This window comes from Ictidomys tridecemlineatus, chromosome 9, assembly GCF_052094955.1.
Source record: "Ictidomys tridecemlineatus isolate mIctTri1 chromosome 9, mIctTri1.hap1, whole genome shotgun sequence".
NCBI lineage: Eukaryota > Metazoa > Chordata > Mammalia > Rodentia > Sciuridae > Ictidomys > Ictidomys tridecemlineatus.
Genome location: NC_135485.1, coordinates 132,506,736 through 132,529,994, shown reverse-complemented (window position 1 = coordinate 132,529,994; position 23,259 = coordinate 132,506,736). Strand labels below are relative to the sequence as shown.

Below are 23,259 nucleotides of genomic sequence, written 5' to 3'. Positions count from 1 at the left end.
CATTCTACAGCAGTGGGCTTCTCGCTGGATACATGGCCACCCACCTGAAGACTGTCCATCTCAGAGTCTCTTGCCTATAATTTGGCCACGTGTCTAGGTGGCATCTGATGCGCTGTGGGTGGAACTGGTTTGCACCATCTAAGCCAGGACAGAGAAGGGGTGTGTCTTTCTCTTCCTCTTCCTCATGTCAACATGGGGGATCTCTGTTGGATCCTGCAGATGAATACAGTGCCCAAGGTGGACAGGACTCAAAGTGAAGCTAGAGAAGAGAATCTCCACTCTGACCAGCTATTCCATTCAAGGCATCACTGTCCTGTGTGCGTGTTGACTTTAACACACCTAGACTTGCCTTAGAACCTATTAAAAGGACCTAGGATATAGCCTAGAGAAAATGAGGCAGGGGAGGGGGTGTGTGGAGAACAGCTTTTAATCTTGGTTGCTTTCTTAAAATATTTAGACAAATCATTAGAGAATCAATAGAGCGGTCAAAAATTTGTTTTAAGTCATATAAAAGAAAAAAAGAATTGGGATCTCATTTCTCCAAGATGAAAATGTTTTAATGTTTTGTTTTATATCACCCTGGAATTTTACCTACTTTTGTTTCTCACTTTACCATATACATGTCAGATACAATGATATAGGGAAATAGTGCATTAAGGTAGATTATATAGTTCATTTTACAATGAAAAAGTATAATCTATGATGAAAATGAAAACAATTTTTAAAATTTACTTTTAATTGAACAAAATTGACTATATTCATGATATACAACATGTTGTTCTGAAATAGGCATACATTGTGGGATGACTAAATGGGGCTACTTAATATATGCATGACCTCCCATCCTTTTTTGTGGGTGTGGTAAGAATACTTTAAAATCTACTCTCATCAATTTTCAAGTATACAAAATATTGTTATTATCTATAATCACCAGATCCTACAAAGGAACAATTCTTTGTTAGATAGTCAATACATCAAAACATAAAACAAACCTGTGAGAGACATAAGAATATTAAAAAATGCTACATCAAAACATATAAAGAAAACCTGTGAGAGACATAAGAATATTTAAAAATGCTACTTCAACTGGCAGAGAAATTAGCTAATGATTTGGGGTGCACTAAAACACTTGGATTTACAATGAATTTCAGATAGACTTTTTTAAAAAAAAATAATGAAGGCAAAATATAAAAGTAACAGTTTTTGGGTGGTCTGTGGCAAAAACTGGATACCATCACTCCCCTGCTCAAAGCTCTCCAAAGATTTGTCATCACACTTAGAAAATCTACCAGAGTCTTTAAGTACAGGTTCTCCTCTGGCCTCATTTCCTGCTTTCTCTGCTGAAGTGAGGGACAACAGCTCCTGCCATGCTGGACTCCTTGCTGAGCCTAACCCTCCCCACCCCAGGGCTTTCCCTCCTGCAGTGGTCTCATCCCCAGGGGGGGTGGGGGGTGGGGGGTGTTGTGGCTACAGTTCCCTAAGTTCATTCAGTTTTCTGCTGAAACATTACTGCCTCGGGTAAGCCCACCCTGCCTTTCTATGTAACAGAGCACCCTTTCTCTCCTCTTGGTCTTCAAAAAAGAAAAAAAAAAATGACGACTACATTTTGGATCTGGGATGTTCTCCAAAGTCTCCTGTGTCGAAGGCTTGATTCCCCAGATGGTGGCATTGTTGGGAGGTAATGGAGGCTTTAGGAGATGCGGCCTAGTTGGAGGAAGTAGGTCCCTGAGAGTATGTCTTTGAAGGCATATTTTATCATTGGCATCTGGCATGTTCTCTCCCTCTCTCTCTCCCTCTCTAACTCTCTCTCTTTCTAATCCTGGCTGCCATGAGGTAAGCAGCTGTCTTCCACCCCACCCTTCTGCCATGATGCTTACCTTAGGCCCAAAGCAACGTAACCACAGACCATGGACTGAGTGAAACCTCTGAAAGCCTGAGCCAAATTAAGTCAGTCCTCTTTGTTCTGTTTTATCTTTTTTATTTATTTTTTATTTATATATGACAGCAGAATGCATTATCATTCATGTTACCTGTTTTAGATCTTGATGAATTCGTATTCTCAGGTATTTTGTCACAGTGGCAAAAATCTAACTAACACAATCTCTAGTCATTAGCTGATTTCTTTGTACATATTTACTACTTCATGTCTATCTCCAGAACTCTCTAGAATGTAAGCTTGAGAACAGCAAGACTGGGTTATTTTAACTACTAAATTCCCAATGCCTGAAACAGCAAATGGCCTACAGCTCTTATCACATGTATATGGTGAATGAATGAAATGAACATAGGATTGTAAGTTCAAGGCTAGCCTTCACAGCTCAAGGAGATCCGGTCTCAAAATAAAAATGACTAGGGATATAGCTCAGCAGTAAAATGTCCCTGGGTCCAATCCCCAGTATCAAAAAAAAAAAAAGTAATGAGTGGATTTGTCAGTGTAGGAATTGAGCATTGATTTTAGTGATTTTTAAACTGAATCCTGCTATAATCAAAAGAACTGCACCTAGCTGATAAGCCTTAAGCCTTGACCATGCATATAGTAGATAAAAACATTGCAGGTGGACATAGTGTAACCAGTATAACTCTTTGGAATTAGGGATTCATGGGTAATATTCTCTTTTCAAATGTATCATATGTGCAGAGTTCATTTATCATGAGTGATGCAATATATCTGGGTTTCCAGAATATAGAGAAGTCCCTGAAGGATCAATTTGGTAAACATGGAAAGAGTTTTCTCTAGAGGAAGAGGTATTTACAGAAGTAGTCAGAGAGTGTTAAAAGACAAAATCTCTAATCTTAGATTTGCTTTCTTATGTTCTTCTATGATAGATCCAGCTATTGATAGTCTTTTTAAAAATATTCGTGTTACATGAATATTCACTTGGGTATTTAGTGAGGACAACATGTTATAAATCTACTTTGCCATGGTTTAAATAAACAGTAATGAGATGCTTTGAGTCAACTGAGCATCTTTGTAGTGAAACTGAAAACAAATACTGGTTCATGTAGGTCGTGAACCAATATGACTTCTGCTCATTAAAAAAAAAAAAAAATTCCAGGTAGGATCCTAAGTACAATTGATTATTGTTTCTCACAGCAGGGACCAAAGTAGTGCTTTTCAGTAGAAATAAAATGCAAAGTCACATCCATAAATTTAAGTTTTCTAGTAGCCACATTTTTAAAAGTAAAAGGAAATTAGGGAAAGAAAATTTAAATACTATATTTTATTTAATTCATTATATCCAAAAATGTAAGATCAATGGGATATCTTACATTCCTTTTTCTGTTCTAAGCAGTCTAATTCCTGTGTATTAAACTTATAGCACATCTCATTTTTAATGCTGAATTTCAATAACATTCACAAAATGTCAACCAGAAGGCTGGAGTTTGGTTGATGAAGAGATAGTTTGCATTACTTCAGTTATTAAATGTAAATTTAAACTACCTGAAATTAAAGTAAAGTAAAAATTCAGTTCCTTGTTCATACTGCTTTTTGAGTATTTGCCATCCACCTGTCTGGGCCGCCATCTTGGACTGCACAAATCTCTAGCATAAACGTGAACTTGTTAAAAATGCAGGATCTCAGGTCTTTCACCCCAGACCTACTAAATCAGAACTTGCATTTCAATAAGATTCCCAGTTGACAATGCACATGAAAATTTGAGGAACACTGTTGTAGACCTCTTTAATTGTTTTATCTTTACCATCATTGGTATTAACATAGTTCAGGCTTATTGCCTTTAGTGACACTATTATAATTGCTTCTTAATTGGTCTCTCACCTCCAATTCACAATTAGTCTTCTGGAAACACTGCTAAGGAGTGTACGTGGTTCCCTGAATGCTTACTGAATAAAATCCAAACGACTTGCCTTGGTGTACAAGGTCCAGTACAACATGACCCTGGCCTGACTCCACTGGCTTTATTCACTCACTAAACACCTCCAGCAAGGAGAAGCATGGCAAGACAATCATTCTTTCTCCCACCCCTTGTGCTATGTTACTGAAAATAAACATAGGTAAAGTCAGGTTTCTCTTCTAAATCAACTGACAATCAGGTTGCACATCTTTAAACAACTAATAATCATGATTAAAATGGAATTATCCCCAAAATGCCATAGGAAAGGGGAAGCAGAAATGATCAACACTTAGGACTGAGGACCAGGAAAAGGGGTGAGAAAGATTTCAGAGTAGAGGGAATATTTTAATGACTTGAAGATTATGTAGAATTTTGCCTTACAGCAAAGTCAAGGAAGGGCATTGCAGACTAAGAAAGCACCTGCATAAATACACAGAGCCTGAAATGAGGTGGTGCAGACAGAGGAATGTAAGTCATTGGGATAAAAAAGAAGACCAAAAGGCATGGTCTTAAAATATCGAAGGCACTTTAAGTTCTTTTTTTAATTTTTTTTTTTAGTTGTAATTGAGCACAACACCTTTATTTTATTTATTTATTTTTATGTGGTTCTGAGGATTGAAACCAGGGCCTTGCATGTGCTAGGTGAGTGCTCTTCTGCTGAGCTACAACCCCAGCCCTACTTTAAGTTTTTTATGCATTCATGTGTATCCAGTGTGGTTCCAAACAAAGAGCATCTGAGGCAGTATGTTAGTCAGCTCTCTGTCACTTTAACAAGTATCTGAGAAAAAAGATAATATTTTGGCTCACACTTTTAGAGGTTCCAATCTATGGCCAGGCAGACCCAAGGGTTTCAGGTTTCTGGTGGAGGGGCCACATGTCAGTGGCCGGGAGTTTGGATGGAGCCAAACTGCTCAAGTGATTGCCAATAAGCAAAAGAGAGAACCAGGAAGGGGCCAGGGTCCCACAATCTCTTTCCAGGGCACGCCCCCAGGGTCCTAACGCCCCCAGGGTCCTAAAGACCTCCCACTAAGCCCCACCTCTTAAAGATCCTACCACGCCCAAGGAGCAATATTCTAGGGATCAAATCTTCAACACACTGGATCTGGGGGACATTTAGCATTCAAAGGATCATAGGCAGGCAGCAGGAGATGAAGCTAAAAAGGAAAAATACACTTGGTCTTACTCCTCTCCGTGTGTGCTTTGCAAGAATCAAATCATACCACACATTGATCCCTTTAAATTCTTTCTGAGCAGTCCCTTTATTGATGAGGTTTTATTATAAAATACATTGGCTATGACAAAGATTATACAGGACAGCTTAAAGGATAATAATGGCATTCATGAGCCAACCACAAGCTAAGCCTTTGAAACCCTATCTGGTTCTTCCCAGGATCTAGACATTATTAAGAAAAGTAAAATGCATGTATTTGTCTATACTTCTTTTGCTCTTTATACTTTTGAGATTAATCCATATTTATGTATAGTTCACTCATTTTTACTGCGGTAAAATATTTCACTAAACCAAATATGCCATAATATATTTATGTCTACTATTGTTGATGAACAATTATAAGTATTCATGTACCAAGAATACTCTGGGTACACATCTCATATTAAGCATGTTCAAGAGTTCCCATAGGATCTATCCAGTGGTAGGGATGTTATCTAAAATATTTAACAACTGGATGGTATAGGTACAGATCTGTGAGAACTGAAGTTGGCCACACCACAGGTAAGGTAGGGGACCCTGAGTATTATGTAGTGAAAAATTGCTAAGGTATACAATGCAACAGAAGTGACTGAATGTGAACTTCTTCCAGGGACATTTGTGTACATTTATAAAATTCTACATGCACCCAAATGTCCAATTTCCTAATGTAAAAAAAATCAGAATGGTATGAAATGGTAGCATTTTCTTGACTGCTAATGATGTTTTTCTGTTTATTAAACATTAGGTACATTTTGCTTTAGAGTTTCCTTTGCTGATATGAATACAGCTACATCAACTTTCCTTTGGCCTGGGTTTTCAGATTTATAGTTCTATTCTTACCCTATCAACATTCCTTTTAAAATTCAAGTATATTTTTTGCAAACATCCTCAGGTTGGATTTTTATTATATCCATTCAGAAAATTTCCATTTTTTCAAAGCGTTTAATATAATCAGTGATACAGTTGTACATTATTGTACTATTATTTTACTGGTTAGATTTCACATTTCAACACGAGTCTTTGACTTATTATAGTCTAATCTATTTCTTATATTCTCATTTAATGATAGTGCTAGAAATTAGTATAATCCTCCATATCTCTCCTTTATCTTTTTTTGTGATTGTTGCAAATATTATTGTTCTACACCCTTTTTAAATTCCACCAGACATACCTCAGACTGTCTTTAATAGTCCACCTTTGGACTTTGGATGCTGCTGGCTTAGGATTGCACCTGGGAACTCCTCTCCTGCCCAGTTTTGCTCCATGGACAGTAATAATGATATTGCTGCCATATTCCCACAAGGTCAGACACCTTGGTGATATTTATATGTTCCGCCATTTGTGTGAGGATGCAGGTATTTTTCCTTCCACCAAAGGAAGAAAACCCCCCGAGAAATAATACAGGGGCTGAGGAGCATCTCTACTAGAAATTACAGAGCCACTATACTATAAGAAATCTCATGCTGCCAGATGATGAGGAGCAGGAGAGAGGGAGATGCTAAGTCCTGAGCCGTTTCTGAAAGGAGCCTGCAGGCGCAAAGCCTGAAGTGGCAAAGAGGCAAGTGTTGCTGTGGCTCCAGAGAATATTACAGGACATCTACAAGGGAGTCGCCTAAGGATCAAGGAGCTATGGCAAGGTCAGAGGGAGGGAGGAAGGGCCCAAGCAGGAAATGGACAGCCTAGACCAGGAAATGGTCAGTGGGGAGATTCCAGCAGGCCCTCAGAAGCAGCCACAAGCAACCTCACTGAAGACAATCAGCATTGGATATATCAGCATTGGATGCCATCAGAGAGAAGCATCTTCTAGAGAAATCCAAACCACCACACTGCTAACACACAAGGAAACCCCTGGCTCCCCCATTCCCTCCCAGGGCAATTCCATAGGAGAAGTACAGAAAAGGAGAATTGGTGTAGCAGATTATAGTTGCCAAAGATGGTTACAACTTCCCTGTCAAATGGTGCTCTGCAATGTGATCTTTTCCATCATTGATCAAGAGGTACCATCTCTTTCTTTTTGAATCTGGGTACACCCTGTGACCACTTTGACTACAGCAGTAGTAATGCTCTACCACTTTGGAGTATAGTCTTCACTTGGTCGGACAGCTTCCACTTTCTGCCTTTCGAAGGGTAGCTGTCTTATAGGAAAAAAAAAAAAAAGTACAATCTTGCTATGACCACAATGCCATGTGGAGAGGCCTTGGAGGAGAGATTCCACACCGGTGTGTGCAAGAGACTTCTTGGTAGTGGATCTAGCTGATCTACTAGAGGCAGCCCCACGTGTCCGGCTGTCACCACTTCCCATCCAGTGAGCCCTTCCTGAATTCCTGAAATTCCTAAGTCAAGAGTTAAACAAAATGATTATTTAGAGCCACTGAATTTTAAGGATGTTTCACACCAAACAACAAGGAGTTGTCTGAGAGCAGACCACTTTCTTCTCCCGCCATTCCTTTTCCTTCTAGAGCCACAGTCTAGTCTGTCCAGGAGGTAACAGAGAAGAAACCATTAATGACTATGCCACTGAAGACTTGAAAAGAGTAAAACTTTAGAAGCACAAATGAGACTGTATGGATAAACAAAAGTTACCCTAAAAAGACAAAGTGAGTCTTCATGATCCCCAGGAAACTGCAGTTAAGCAGGTAAGGGAGTTAAATAGAACACATGAAGAGCTACTAGAAACATTGAAAAAGCTGTTCTTATTTGTATCCCAATTAGCTGAACCACATTAGTTGATTTTAATAAATCAACCACATATGTATATAAAAGCATATTAATGTTCATTTAAAAACATTTTCAAAAAGTTTTTTGGAGCTGGGATTGTGACTCAGCGGTAGAGTGCTCGCCTCGCACATGCGGGGCCCTGGATTCGATCCTCAGTGCCACATAAAAATAAATAAATAAATAAAACAAAGGTATTGTGTCAGACTACAACAAAAAAATAAATATTTTTTTAAAAAATGTTTTAATTGCTCCTATCTTCTCTAGTGAGCTAGGTACTCTGTGACCATCATTTCCATTTTCTTGCTTCTATATTCTCACCATTCAAGTTCTTCCCATTTAAAAAATGTATACATGCAAAAGAAAAGATATAATACAGCATGATGTGAAATGAGTACAGCTAACTCGTCACCCAAGCCTTTGATTATGGTGGATTCCTTTCCTATCCTATCTCTTGATGTTACCACTCTCCTGAATTGTATCTGCTTATCATTCCTTTGTTTTTGGAGTACAATTTTTATCATATTTACATATGCCCCTACATAATATGTGGTTTAATTTTCCTTGTTCCTGGACTTTCTAGGATTTTTTAATTGATTTTTCTAAATTACTTTTGTTGTGAACAAAAGTAAAAATCTGTTATTTGCCTCAGACTCCCTTGCCAGAGGTGTTCTTAAATTTTGCCACTGGAAGGCGGTTATGTCAGTAAAGGGTGTATGTAAGGGAGATGTTATTCTGCTTTTGGTGTTTCCTCCACCAAAGAGCCAGCCTTTGCTGGACTGTCAGATGTTCAGACAGTGGCAACAACAGCAACCACATGCTAGCTCCAAATCCAGTGTTAGTGGCAGGCAAACGCTGGCTTTTCCAAAAGAGGTAACTAGGGGCCCTTGGGGTAGCTGCATTACTCCAGTAACAAGGTCTCAAAGGAGAAAATCTGGGATTGGTTATTTGTACTACTTGGGCTTGAATGCAGTGATAACCTGCCATGCTGCTCCCCCAAAATGGAATACTGTAAGTCCACGATATGCACTGGCAAAATAATGATCTAAATTGTCTTGGTGGTAATGATGAACTATCTACTTCAATTGAGACCCTGGAGATCAAGTGGCTGCGGCATTCACCAATAAAACAGGAGTGATGACTTTTAAGGATTGTGGGTAAGGTGGTTTTTTTATTACTGCACTAGAGAGAACTCACTCCATCTCTCAGCATTTTAAAACTGTTGTGCTCTCCTCCTGGAAATACCTTCTTGGTTTCACTCTCTCCCTTTTCTAGTTTTTCCTTGACTTTGAGCTACTGGAATTCCCCCAAGGATTATTTCTTGGAACTTTTCATCTATTCCCTAGGTGGTCTCTTCCAAATCTCATGACTTTAAACACCACATGGAGTCTTCAAGTTAATATGGCCAGTCATGCTGTGCACAGTGGCGCATGCCTGTAATCCCAGCAGCTCTGGAGGCTAAGGCAGGAGGATTGCGAGTTTAAAGCAGCCTCAGCAAAAGCAAGATGCTAAGCAATTCAGTGAGACCTGTATCTAAATAAAACACAAAATAGGGCTGGAGTGTGGCTCAGTGGTTGAGTGTCCTAAGTTCAATCTCCAGTACCCACCTCCCCCCAAAATATGGCCAGTCCTGATTCAGACTGAAACATCCAATTGCCTCTTGAATTTTTTTCACTTTGAAGTCTATCAGGTATTTCATGCATAACAGAAATATTGATTTTAATCTCCCAAATCTGCTGCTTCCCCACTTCAGTAAATGGCAACTCCATTTCTCCTGTTAAACCAGTGGCTCTCAAGCACTGATTGTCACAGCTGGAATGGGGTGTTACCAAAGGCTTCTACTGAATGGAGCCCGGATACTACTAAACATACAGGACAACCAGCCTAACAGGAAAAACAAACAAAACAAAAACAAAAAACAAAAACAAAAACCCCTATCCAATGCAAAATATCAATAGTGCTAAGGTTGAAGACTCTACTGTAAGCCAAAAATTCTTGAAGCATTCTGTGATTCTGTCACAGTCCACATCAGTAGTTATTTAAATATATGTGAGTACATGCCTCTCCTCTACATAAAACCCTCCCACAGCGCCTGTCTTCTACAGAATGCAACCCATGGTCAATTTCTTGGTCCCTATGACATCATCCTTCTATCACCCTCCTGTTCCCCTTGGCCTCCTGGCTATGACATACATATCCCCAAATTTCCATTGATAGTGATTATACTTACAGATCAATTTTTTAAAAATACTAGGTGCTTTATAAAAAATCACCACATCAAAAACTAAGTGATGTCTGTGTTTTCTTTTGTTGATGTAAGAATATCTCTCATTATAGGGTTGATTTTCTAGTTATTTAAGAGGTAGGCACCATAGAAACATATACATAGAAAATGAAAAATCTAATTTAGCTGCTATTTTAAATTAAAAGTGTTTTATTTTCAAGAACTGCATCCCATTTTCTTAGCTTGAATATCTGAATGGCAGTAATATAAATGGTTTCAGGAACCAAACCTCTTCTTTCTGATCATAACTAGAAAACATATCAAAATGATTTGTATTTCAAAGTCTACAATCTCATTATAAGAATATTAGTGGTCCCAAAACATCCTCTGAAACTACTACTCTAAATTATCTTCCAAAATTACTGTAAGTTTACATTTTGCTTTCTAATTTCAGGAAACCACTTGTTTTTGTTATATAAAAATGCATTTGAATAATGCATAAATCACAGATGGAAATGATTTAATGAGAGATTAGGGGAAATTTTATAAATCAGATAAATTAATGTACATTGCTAATCATTGAAATGAGAAATGAGTATGTGGGTATTTTGTGACACAATGACCCTAGAGAACACAAATATGGAGCCCTTCTCAAATTTAAACCTTTAACCTACTGCTAACCTAGATCACTTAGTGTGTACCTGAGTCATATAGATGCATTCAATAGAAAAAGTGACAATTTAACCTAAAACAACCTAATGCAATTTTGGAAGTCTGGATCAATAATTTACAACGTCCCTATGTCTTAAACTTAAATTTTTTATCATGTGAACTCTAAACGTCAACTGTTTTACAAGTAGGGTTGACAAACAAAACACCTAGTTAGAGCTGAATTTCAGATATGTGAGGAACAAATTGTTAGAATTATGTCCCATGCAATTTTTTATACTAAAAAAAAAAAAGAAATCATTCTTCATCTGAAATTCAGTTTTACTAGGCAATGTTTATTTTTGCTTGTTAAATCGTCCCTCCTGTAGACAATGAAAGACGTTGGCACTCGTTTCTGAAAACGACAGAGAAGGAAGAAGAGGAGGGAAGACGGGACCTAGGTTGAGTCCGTGGACCACTGGAGGGGAAGGAGCCTCCCAGGCGAGAATGGGCCGGGATCTTTGGAGCCACAGAGCAACTGGCCCAGGTCCCGCCGCCGCCAGGTCCGTTAGCGCGCGCGGGGCAGGTCATGGTCACCGCACAGAGGACCAGGTGCGCCCGTTACAGCTTAACCGCCGGCCAGACGCGGGCCTGGGGCACTTCAGTTGCAAAACACGACGCCGGTATCCTAAAACGCGAGCAGGTCAACGCCACCAGGTGCCCGGTCTACCCCACTCCCCTACCCGGCCACTCCCACACTCCTGGAGCCTGGAAGCCGGGTTCGGTGTCAAGTGGGGCTGGAGAAGCCGCCCGCTGCTTACAAGTATGAGTCAGCTTGGAGATGCAGAAGCAGGAGAAGCTGAAGAGCGTGACCGCGACGAAGGAGATGAGCAAGTTCACTTGCTTGGTCCTCATGATTGCTGGCCCAGCGGCTGGCAGCCAGCAGCGCGCAGGATGCGGAGACTAAGCGCGTGGCCTCTGCACGCGCGCCTCTGCGCCTCTCTCCACGCGCGCCTCTGCGCCTCCCTCCACGCGCACCCCAGCGTCTCCTCTCCACAGTGCCGCTTGGGCCCCCAGCACACTCGCTCCTGGGAGTTTCCTTCCCCTCCGAACTCCTGAACCTTTGCTTCTGACTTCTGGTTCAGCACATATTATAACCCGTTTACTATGGGCGCTGGTCGTTAAATGCCATGAACGAAGGGAAAACACCCCACTGCCTGGCACGTGGTGGTTACTTACTTATTTTCCCCTAGTAATTCTTTTCAAGGCTCGGAAACGCTTAGTCGCTCCTTGATCCGAGTGCGGTACTTGGAGTTCTCCACTCTGATCTCTCTTATTTGAGTTGCGCTGGGAGTGTCCGGTTATTAGGGGTCTACTTCATACCAGCGCTGGGCTGGGTTCTTGCACCTTGAGAAGGGAAAATGGTTGGAATACCTGCCGCCTGAGAACGCCATTGGAAGCCTGTATGCTAATGGCCAGGAGCTGTGACCTTGAGTTAATGGTGGAGTAGCCAGATCCTAACACAGGGAGAAGTACTTCAGCTTTATCCTCCTGCATCCCTTCAGTCTGTGTCTTTGGCTAAACTCTACTGGGAGCCAGAAGACAAAGCATTTCAGCTTGGGGTACCAGGTCCTACAAACCTTCCTCTTGGGGAATAGAGAAGGGTAGAAAAGGGCTTAGCGTAGATGAGGGCAGGAGAAGGAAGCTATTCAGCACAGTTATCTCCACAATCAGTATTCCCTTGTCCTTCAGTTTTGCTATTTTTGTTGTCTTCCCACCACTTCTGTTGGATGTCCCACTTCAGTTTCAAGATGTCCAAACCTCCCCACCAAGTTAGCTATCTTCCCAGAGCTCCTCAGTTTTACCAGTGGCACCAGGTTAATTTCACTGGTTTTCATTACATCCCATGATTTTTAAAATCTTTACAGTCCTTCTTTGAAATGTCTCGTTTCCACACTTGCATTTCTGTTGGTATTACCCCAGTTTCTGGTTATAACACTGACATTCAAATGGGTCTCACTGTAGCATCTGCCCTCTCCAATGTCAGATGACCTTCCTGGTCCTCCACTGACAGCACTAAGTCCTGTCCAGTCCCTCACTGCTTTTTCTTTATCTCCCAGGAAACACACTTGCCTTTGGAACCTGCCAGGCTCTTTTCCCCCCTACCCCACATATGTCTATCATATGGCTCTTCCTGTGCCTTTTCTCTTGATGTCTGCCCTCTGCCCACATGTACTGCATTCTTTCTGACCATCCAAATCTTTTCCATATCTCAAGGTCTCACATTATACCTGTTTCATGAATCAGACCTGATGATAGCAGATCACTCTGACTTCCCACAGTGTATAGGTCCCTCCCTTTCATTTTGATTTGTCCCTAATGTATTTGGGAGGAAGGGTACTCAAAATGATTCTAATTTCACCCATGGTTGAGGGGGAAATATACCCAAAGTGAATTGAATGATTGTTAGGTGTCTTAGGAAATGTACTTACACATTAGAACTGTTCATTTGGTAATTTTACTTTATATGTCATTGAATAACTCAAATACTCGTAACTATTCAATCCAAATCACAAATCCAAATAAATGCATTTTCTTCATATTCACTATTTGCTTCATAACTTTGATTGAAACGTATTAGCAACTGATTAGTTAAAATAATACCAGTTCCAGGAATAGACGATTCTCACATCTCCATAATTTAATAAAATAGAGGATTTTTTCCCCTTACACAAGTAATGTTTAATAACTATTTCTGATTACTTGGCTGCTTTCCAAGTGATCACTCAGAGTCCCAGCTGTTCCCATCTTGTGGCTTTCTTATCCTCTAAGATTTTGGAAACTTCTCCAGTTCATTAGAGAATGGGGTGGGGGGTGTTTTGATTTTGATTAAAAAAAAATTGTTACAACTGAATTCTGATGAAATTTTACCAGAGAGAACTTGATAAAAAAAAAGAAAAAGAAACTAAAAAATATAGTTCTGTCTGGGCACCTTAACCAAAATAAATATAATTCTTCTCAGAACTTTTGGGCTGGTGTTTAGCTCAGTGAGTCGGAGATAAAACCTAACATGCATAAGGCCCTGGGTCCAAACCCTAACACAAAAGCATAACTCCTCTGCCCTCCTAAATAAGTCAATTGTTAGTTTTTGGAGTCAATAAATTAGCACAACTAAGAAGGGGCACAGTATTATTAGAAAAACAAAACAGCCACATTAAATATATAATTACTTTTATATTGAGTTTGAACACAATGTTACTACTCACTAGCAATTTAGCATTGGAAAAGGTTTTAAATCCTCTCCAAGCTTGCATTCTTCATCAGTGAGTTGAGATAAATAACCCTTGTCCAAGATTGCTGAGGTTAAATAAAACAATATTTAAAATAGCTTAGCATTGGGGCTGGGGATGTGGCTCAAGCAGTAGCGCGCTCGCCTAGCATGCATGCTGCCCAGGTTCAAATCCTCAGCACCACATACAAACAAAGAAGTTGTGTCTGCCGAAAACTAAAAAATAAATATTAAAATTCTCTCTCTCTCTCTCTCTCTCTCTCTCTGTCTCTCTCTCTCTCTCTCTCTCTCTCTTTCTCTCTCTCTCTCTCTCTCTCTCTCTCTCTCTCTTTAAAAAAAAAATAATAAAAATAAATAAATAAAATAGCTTAGCACACTTCCTGTTGTTAGTCTAGATTCCTGGCACTCACACAACCTAATTCCATTTCAGCCTCTCCAGCTGTAGTACTCAAAGGCCATGTCTACTCAAATTCATCAATACCAGGTGGTTGAGATCAGAAAGGTACTTGGTTCTCGAATTTTATAGATCTTGAAATCAATATTGTGGAGAGCCACCCATCGCCCCTGGGCTGAACTTGCTCTCCCTGCCTGGAGCACTAGAGGTAGCAGTCTGGTGCACACGCAAAAGCTGTGCAGGGCTAGTGGCCTTTACCCTCGGTCGGCAACAGAACCTGCTTCAAGCCCTACCCAGACATTACCTAATGGGGATGGATAACCCCCTGAAACCCAATCCCTTGCTTTATATGGGTAGAACTTTCTCAAATGTCTTTTCCCCAATAAATAGGAGGTTTGTGGTATGCTCGCTCTCTTGATTCTTCCAGTGCTGGAGCTGACCCTTGAGGTCACCCAGCCCAGCCGTCCTGCCTCAGAAACTTATGTTAGTGTGCTGTGTGGTTTTCTTAGTTATTGATATAGTCAGGTCCTTTGAACCCAGTTCATATCGCCAGTCCGGTCAGCTAGTCATACAGTATGTCTTCTAGTCAATATTTACATTTAAAACAGCATTTCTTCTTTTTTTTCCAAAAAAAAAAAAAGAACAACCTCCCCCCCCAAAAAAAAACCCTGCCAATGAGTCAGGGCATATGATATTTATTGAGCACCTAACTCTGTGCCAGTCACCAAATAAGATACTGGGAACACAAATATTCACCTACTTGCTTTGCTCTCTGTTTCATCCAGCTTCTTCTTTATGTTCATACCTGAACTGCACCCTCTAAAGAGTGCTACTCTTACCTATCAGAAGTATTCAGCACTTAGCTGAAACGGCCCTTCCTCTGTGAAGGCTTCGTTGACTGCCCAAGCATGAAGCCATTCCTCTGCGCCTTGAATTTCTGGAGCACTCAGCCCTCTCTCAGTGCACACAGTCTGCATTATATGACTGTTATTCCCTCTACTAAATGAGCCCTAGAATGGAGGCAGGTGACATTTTCACATCGTATTCCCTGCTGTACATTTCAGGGTGGTTTATAATGCAAAGGTAGTTAGGTGCACACACCAGTAATAACAGCAGCTTGGGAGGCTGAGGCAGGAGGATCAGGAGTTCAAAGCCAGCCTCAGCAACTTAGCGAGACCCTCAGAAACTGAGTGAGACCTTGTCTCTAAATAAAATATAAGAAAGGGCTGAGGATGTGGTTTAGTGGTTAAGCATCCCAGGTTCAATTCCCAGTACCAAAAGAAAAAAGGAAAAAAAGAAAAAGGAAGAAAGGTAATGATGGATTGAAACACTAGCTTTGGTACAACTGAGCTACATCCATATCTGACTACCTACTACCATTTATGCCAACAAAAAATTTTGTTCCAGGAAATCTAGTAGACAGAGACTACAATAGCATTCTCAAACACCTCAGCTCCCTTTGGTGATTTTTTTAAAAGTTAGTGTCACACTCAGAACCTGGAAAGTTAAGAACTGAGAGGCTGAAGATAAATATTTACAATGCTAATAGGAATGGAAAGAGTATTCTCTAGGGACATTATTGGCATTACAAACACCCACCAAAGCTTCTTTAGTTAGCCTTAGTAGAAATGGTGGACTCATGACAGTTATTAACATAAAAGTAAACTCAGCACAGATTTTTCTAGCCTGATATATGTATAGGATCTGAAGGTGAAAACAAGCTGAGAAGCCAAATGTGGTAGTGCACACTTATAATTCCAGCAATTCAGGAGGCCGAAGCAGAAGGATCACGTATTTGAGGCTAGTCTGAGCAACTTACCAAACCCTGTCTCAAAATTTAAAATATATAAAGGGCTGTATATGTAACTCAGTGACAGAGCCCCTCTGGGTTCAATCTCCAGTACCACAAAACAAAACAAAAACAATCAGAGATACTGAATGTGAGTAAAACACCTGCTGTCCTGCTCCCTGTTTCCAATGACTTAGAATGAAGTCTTCTGTACCGAGGGGGAGTGATGCTGTTTCAGCACAATTCAGGAAAATGACAAGAACTATGGAGGCCATTCCTCCTGACCTTTAGCATGCATAAAGAAGTCCAAGCCAAACAATGGAATGACTAGAGGCCACGGTGACAAGAGGCCATCATAGACATTTCAGTGCTAGCCAAGTTCCACTTGGATGCAGCAGTGTGGGAGACCAGAGGCAGAACTGCCTAGCTGAACTCAGCAAACTCACAGGATCATAGAAATAATGAACCATTATTTTAGGCAACAAAATATGGAATGGTTTGTCTCTCTGCAATAAGCAATACTTAAACGATACAGGCAGCTCATTCCCTTTAAGCCTCCTGTATGTGAGAAGGGCTTACATTTGACCAATCATATTCCGTGGCCTTGGACATGAAGATTAGTTCAACTCTTCTCAGATTGGTCAAACAAGGCTCAATGATGAGACTTTTAAATCTAGACCTGGAGTTTCTAGAGTCAGCTTCCCTGTAGAAAGGTAGAGCTTGCCTGAGAGTAATTCCAACTCAGCAGAGGTAAAGGATTTCAATTGATAGTCTACCTAGTCCCCTCACGTCTGTATCACTCGTCACCTCTGGTCACCTTATTTGCATGAGCCAATACATTTCTTTCACCCAGGAAATCATTTTGAGTGGGGTCCCGCAGCTCAAAACTGAAAAAGTGCTGATGAATACAAGGATCCTAGCAGACGAGCAGAGGACAGCAGTAATGGAGAATCTAGAAATAAAACACTCTGGGAGGTTCAGCTCGGTGAAGTCAGCTTCAGGCATCAGAACAACTACCAGCAATGCTGGTATTCCAGAATAAAACTGGAAGCCCTGGAATCATTGAATGAAGGTGCATGGGTTATGTCCTATCACGGAGGCCCTGCCCAGGGAGGGCTGGGTGAGGGCTGAAATCAGCACTTGCTCCAAATGCACTCTGATGCAGGACGTGCATGCTTAGAGCAAGGAGCATGTCTTTTACTAATTCACACAGAGACATCGAGTGAGATGCAGAAGCCTCATGAGGCCCTGGAAGCAAAGGACAAGGCCAAGGTCTCCGTCCTTATGAGAACAACAACAAAAAAAAAGTCACATAGGTTAGCACAGAGGGTACCTAGAAAAGGACCAGAAAAATAAGCATAGCCTGTTAAGTCACGACCCACACAATGCCAGTCTGCTACTGCTGAGACAAGGTTTGGGATCCCGAGTCATAAGTTTCCTCCAGATTTTCCAGAGTTTTTAAGCCAAACAAATAAATCAGCTTCAAACAGATTTGATAGAACAGTTCTGAAGGCTTTTCCAATCATCATCATGATGTGGCTTTACATCTGGTCTAATGATTCCAAGTATAGTTCTCTTAGACACTCTAGGGGGCAAGGACTGACAGTCCTTTCCCCACTGTGAACCATTCACGCTTTTCCTGGTATTAATATATTAGTGCTTTTCCCTTTATCACCTGTCAGAATTCAGACCAAGTCTCTTGGGTAAGTGACCACACTGTTAATCCATAAAGAAGCACAGGAGGAAACTTCCCGGGGTTTCCTTTTTCCATGCTCAGGAAGAAATGGTCTTGTTGTCTAGATCAAGTTCAGTCTAGCCATATTCCCACGAGGTGAGAGGGAATAATGTGTGGACTTACAGTCTATCTCGGTTTAGGCACGTGATATAAAGTCACTTTTCAGCATGGAGGTTTCCTGGGTGGCGGTGCAGAGAGGAGTGACTGCACATTTATATTCAAAGAAATAGGAGTTGTGTTCTGGGAAGCAATTTTCCCTTCACTGGGTCACTCAAATGCAGTAGTGATCCCTTAGTGTGGGAGACCAACCTTGCAAGTGACTGGGTCACACTCCCTGGTTGGGTGCTGAGGCGCTCAGTCACAGAAATGTGGCAGAGCTTTCCCACCCTTCTTGGGTTCCAGGGTCGGTGCATGGGTATGTCTTGCTACAGCCCCGGGGTGAAGCTATGCTCACCTGCTCCTTTGTAATATAACCTCTTGCCCTGTTTAGGATAGAATCTTCCATGGAAGTGCCTTGTGTGTGTTCCCTTCTCTTACTGTGCCCTTGGGTGTGGCCTACTCAGGTGTCAGTCCACCTGCTGACAGTGGACATCATGAAGGTAGACTCAGCCCCCTGAAACCTGATCACTTGCCTCATTTGAATAGCTTCTTCTCAATAAAAGGGGACAGCCCATTCTCTTTCTCTCTCTCTCTCTCTCTCTCTCTCTCTCTCTCTCTCTCTTCCTGCGGACCCTTAAGGTCAGAGGAGCCATCACAGCGACCCCAAAGAGAAAGGTATTTGTGTCTCTTGTGTGGTTATTTTGCATAGCCCAGTCAGCCCAGTTCAACTGGAGTAAACCCTGAGCCTTTTAGTCGAAAGAACAGAAACCCAGCACCTTAGGATAAAATAAAATAAAAATCCATATGTTGTAAAAGAGAGTTCTGTTAAGACATTATCTTCCATCTCCTCACTCCTTTCTCCAGCACCCAAAAGCACCTTTACTAGCCCGTATGTTTGGAAAAAGCACACATTCACCCAATTGAGCCAGCCCTTCAGATAATCTGTTTTATTTTCCATTACTTGTTCCAGTAGCCATTGGACAAGTACCTCAAAGGCAGAATATGATACACCTGTATCATGTTAGGGTTCTTTTTCAGGAGGTAGATAATTTTGTGCATTGTTCACATATTATTCTTTGATCCAGTGAGATAAATGATTAGGAAACCAAATAATGCTACATTCTAAGCTCTTGATAATGTTTGCTGCTTTGGCTTGGCCCATGATGACATAAGTGTCAAACTTATTTGAATCCTTTGTGGCTCCAAATAGTAATTCTATATGTCCACTGGCCCTTATGCTCCTCCAAGCCAAGGAGATTTTCCCCAAAGCCATCTTTAAATGGTTAACATTCAACAGTTTCTTACCACATTAGTGATTTAGGTAAGGAACAAGTAGTACATATAATTATTCCACACATTATTTCATGACTTTGGCACCACCATGCCAACTCAAATTAGCTATCCAGTGGCTGCTTCCAGGGGATGGCATCTTATTCACCTAACATCATCCCATAGAAATCCTATAGGGTCTTCCATAATTGAATCTCTAGTACTAGAGAATTCTTATTGTTAACTCATCAAGATTCTTACATTCTTGACCTCACAGTTAAGCCATCAGTTACTGTCCATGACTCGGCAAATATCCAAACATCACCCAAAATAAAGAACTAAGGTCTCCCTCCTCTGTCCTGCACACTGCTCTCAACTCTGCCCAGGGCATGAACTTGCCTTCGAATCTTTTGAGTCTTTTCTCTCCATAGGGCGAAGAGTAGAAGGTTGTACAGGAATTCCTGCTATATAGGCATTCTTCTGGATAAATGAATACATTTCTCCAATTTTGGTGGAAAGAGAGTAGTGATGTCTAGACCTTTCAGCAACAGAAGCGGGCTGCTTGTTAGTTCTAAGACAGCGATGCTATCTGCTCAGGTATGTCTCATAACTCCCCAGAGACACTTCTCATGACAAATTCTTTTGAGAATTTTATTGTTCTGCTTTTATTCTACTTCTTTGTGATAACTCCAACTTATAATGGGTAGTTTGGATTTTAAATTAATGTGATGCTCCTAAGTTGTGGAGATTGTTTTCATGAGAGCTCAATAGCATACTGGCAAAAGTTCCCTAGTCCCATCATCAGGAAACTTTCAAGGTCAAAATCCTAGTGGTTACCACAAGATGGCGGTATTATCTTTCAATCAAAGCCTTTATTCCCATGTATCTTGGAGTTAGAAACTTACAAAAGCATGTGAACGTGCTGGAATTGGAGGGTCCCAGTGATGTACTCAGGTCACCAACCATTACATATTGGCCACAGCTTGTCAAGTAGCCCCTCAGGTTTTATACCTCCTTTTTACTGTCAGAATCCTGGAGGGAGAGGAATTTATTATTTACTTTTTGTGGAATACCTCTGATGGTCCAAAGTTATCTTTTGATATTTTGCTGATTAAGGTAGGTTCTGAATCTTAGCAGGATGCATTAACCAGTCATAGGCTGGTAGTGGGTATCACTACAACTCTCAGATCTTTCTGAGTTTCTTCTTCCAAGGCAAAATCATCTTAATGTCATCATCAAAGCAATGAATTAACTTGATTTTCATTAGTGATCACATCTAAATCCAATCTCTCCAAAGTGTGACAGCAAGTTGAGGAGGTCAAATATCATCAGAGAAAGGCCATAAACATGCACAAGCAAACTTAGCTGACTCTTGAGTGAGTTCAAGGAGACAGTGTTGGCCTAATCTATCACGTAAAGTTTCATATTCAACATGCTAGACCTCTTGTGCAGCTTGTGCGATGCCTGGAAGAGCAGACACTTGTTTAAATCCTGGAAACTACATTGCTTAAATTCAACAAGAGTAACCTCTAAGAGCTGTCTTGTGCTCTCCCTGGCCATGCAAGATTAATAGAGAGCCATGCAAGATAAATAGAAAGTGTCAGTGGAGATTAGCATCTCTTTCTCCACTGCTTCTTAATGAAAGACAAGATGCCTGTGTCCTTCCAGCATTTGATACTTCCTGATACTTACTATAGGGCTTTCTTTATGCATGTCTAATTAAAACTACGTGAAGGGCATATTTATCTCTCTTAAAGACAAGTAGCTTAAGCTGGTAATGACAAAGGCCTTTAACATATCTATTCTAATTATGTATTTAGGTAAAAGCAAGAGCTCATTATGTTTTCTTTTTTATGTCTCCAAATACATTTTTATAGTTATTCTGGTGCCATCCATTGGTAACACGGTAACATGGTAATATTTCCATATGTTCCAAACTTCAGTTTCCATACCATTATATTGCCTTTTCAGTCTGCTGCTTGTATTTAGTACATTTAGCACTGTCGTGAAGGTACATTCAATAATTTTAAGTAATTTTAAAAAGCTTTCTACTATCCTCTGCCATTCAGCATTAGTCATATCATATTTTGGGCCATTCACCAGGAGTCAAGTAAAGGTTTCTTCCCCTACAACCTTAATAGGTGAATTAAAATCTCTACTTTGTGCTGAATATACAATCAGCCCTCTCTACCCATGAGTTCTGCATCTGTGAATTTAACCAATTGTGGATGAAAAATATTGGGGAAGGCATTATGTCTGTACTGAGCATGAACAGATTGTTTTATTGTCATTATTGCCTGAATAAAAGAGTATAACCCCTTACATTATATTTACATTGTATAAGGTGTTATAAGACATTCAGAAATGATTTAAAGTGAAATACCTATCTAGGAGGATGTTGTAAGTTATATGCAAACACCATCTGATTTTATATAATGGATTTAAGCATCTGTGGATTTTGCATCAGAGTGGATCCTGGAACCAATCCCTCATGGATAGCAAGGGACAACTGTCCAGCATTTTTCTTCTCAGGATAAATTTGCTATGTTCCAGACTTTACACATTCCAAAAGGAATATTGACTTGGACATTCTGTGGATTAAATGCTGGATATGCTGTAACAAGTTGTTCATTAGTAGTTGATGACAAGTTTTCCATTAAGCAGTTCCTAAAATCAACAGTTCCATAGTTGTTTAGTCTGAGAATTCAAAAAAAGCAGGGATTCTTCAGTACAACTAAAAAATATAAGCAAACTCCACTGTGACGTAGCCTTTGATTTCCATGTAGGTATTTGATACGGTAAGGAAGAAGCACACAGGTTAGTTGAGAGACCCAGAGACCTAGATGAAGAAGGTCCCACCTTCTCCATGAAGCCAAAATCTAAACTGAAGGACGTAACCACCCCTTAGCCAGGTGCATGGAAGAAGACCAGATATGGGAGAAAGAGAGTTGGCCAATCTTCCCTAAGCAACAGGATTGGTTTAATACTTGTATCAGATACACACAAGAGAATTCATGGAAAAGAGAAGAGCCACGAGTACACATGATAAATTTAAATGTACAGTGACTCTGCTTCTCATAAATGCAGTTTAACCAATTTCTCAGACTGTGACTAAACAGATCAGCATTCAGTTATGATAATTTCTAAGTTCTCCTCAGGGCCTAGGATCCTATGATTTTATTTTCATAGTATACATCCAGACTTCATTACCAAGTTCATCATAATAAATGAACTTCTGTGGGACAAAGGTTGGTGGTGCACATGTCCTTCACATGTCTAGTATTCCACAGTGAGTATTTAACATTAAAATACTATCTGGGATGTGGGGAAGTGTGTATTGTTTACTTCAATTTTTATTAACAAGGAGACGGAGGAAATATATAGATAGATAATTGCAGATAATATTTTTAAAATATAAATAAGAAATCAATACTAGTTGCTTCTGTGCAAGAGACTGAGGTCTAGGAATCTTGGATGGGTGGATAAAGTTATTGTTTAATGTAAGCTATCATTTGTACTTAGAGTCTTCTCTCCGCCTTGCTCTTTCTCCTCCAGCCACGCTGGCCTTCTTGCTGTTCCTCCAACATTTCGGGTCTTGGTATTGGCCTTTCTAGTACCTGCAGTACTGGCTAGCCCCATCCTCCACTCTCATGGGACACTCTCTCCCTTCATTCAGTGAGGCGCAAAGGTCACATTATTCCTGAGACTGCTGCAGAGTCTTCCCACACACTCCCTAATGTCACTTCCAATACTCTCCTAAAACCCTTACTTTTCACCATCTGGCATACTAAATATTTGTCTGTTGGTTTAGGGTATGACTCCCTTTTGGAACATGGTATGGTGCATAATAGGTAATCAACAGACATTTATTGAATTAATGAATGTAACTGTACCATTTGATGTTTTTCAAAGAAAATCATGTGCATTAATTACTTTTCCAGTGAAAACAATAGTGAAGGAGTAAATGATGCATTAACTATTAAAATGTTTACTATTATAGAGGGAAAATGTCTAAACTTCTCAACATGTAAAG

General features: G+C 40.4%; 1 protein-coding gene across 1 annotated transcript in view; it reads right to left on the bottom strand.

Annotated features, from left to right (window-relative positions):
• Nucleotides 1–11,642, bottom strand: part of Mgat4d (MGAT4 family member D) — a 42,173-nt gene extending 30,531 nt beyond the window's left edge. The window contains exon 1 of the mRNA XM_078020751.1: nucleotides 11,473–11,642. Within this exon, the coding sequence (XP_077876877.1) occupies nucleotides 11,473–11,566 (94 nt within the window). The 5' untranslated portion in view covers nucleotides 11,567–11,642. The remainder of the gene's footprint in view (nucleotides 1–11,472) is intronic.
• Between the last annotated feature and the right edge of the window lie 11,617 nt (nucleotides 11,643–23,259).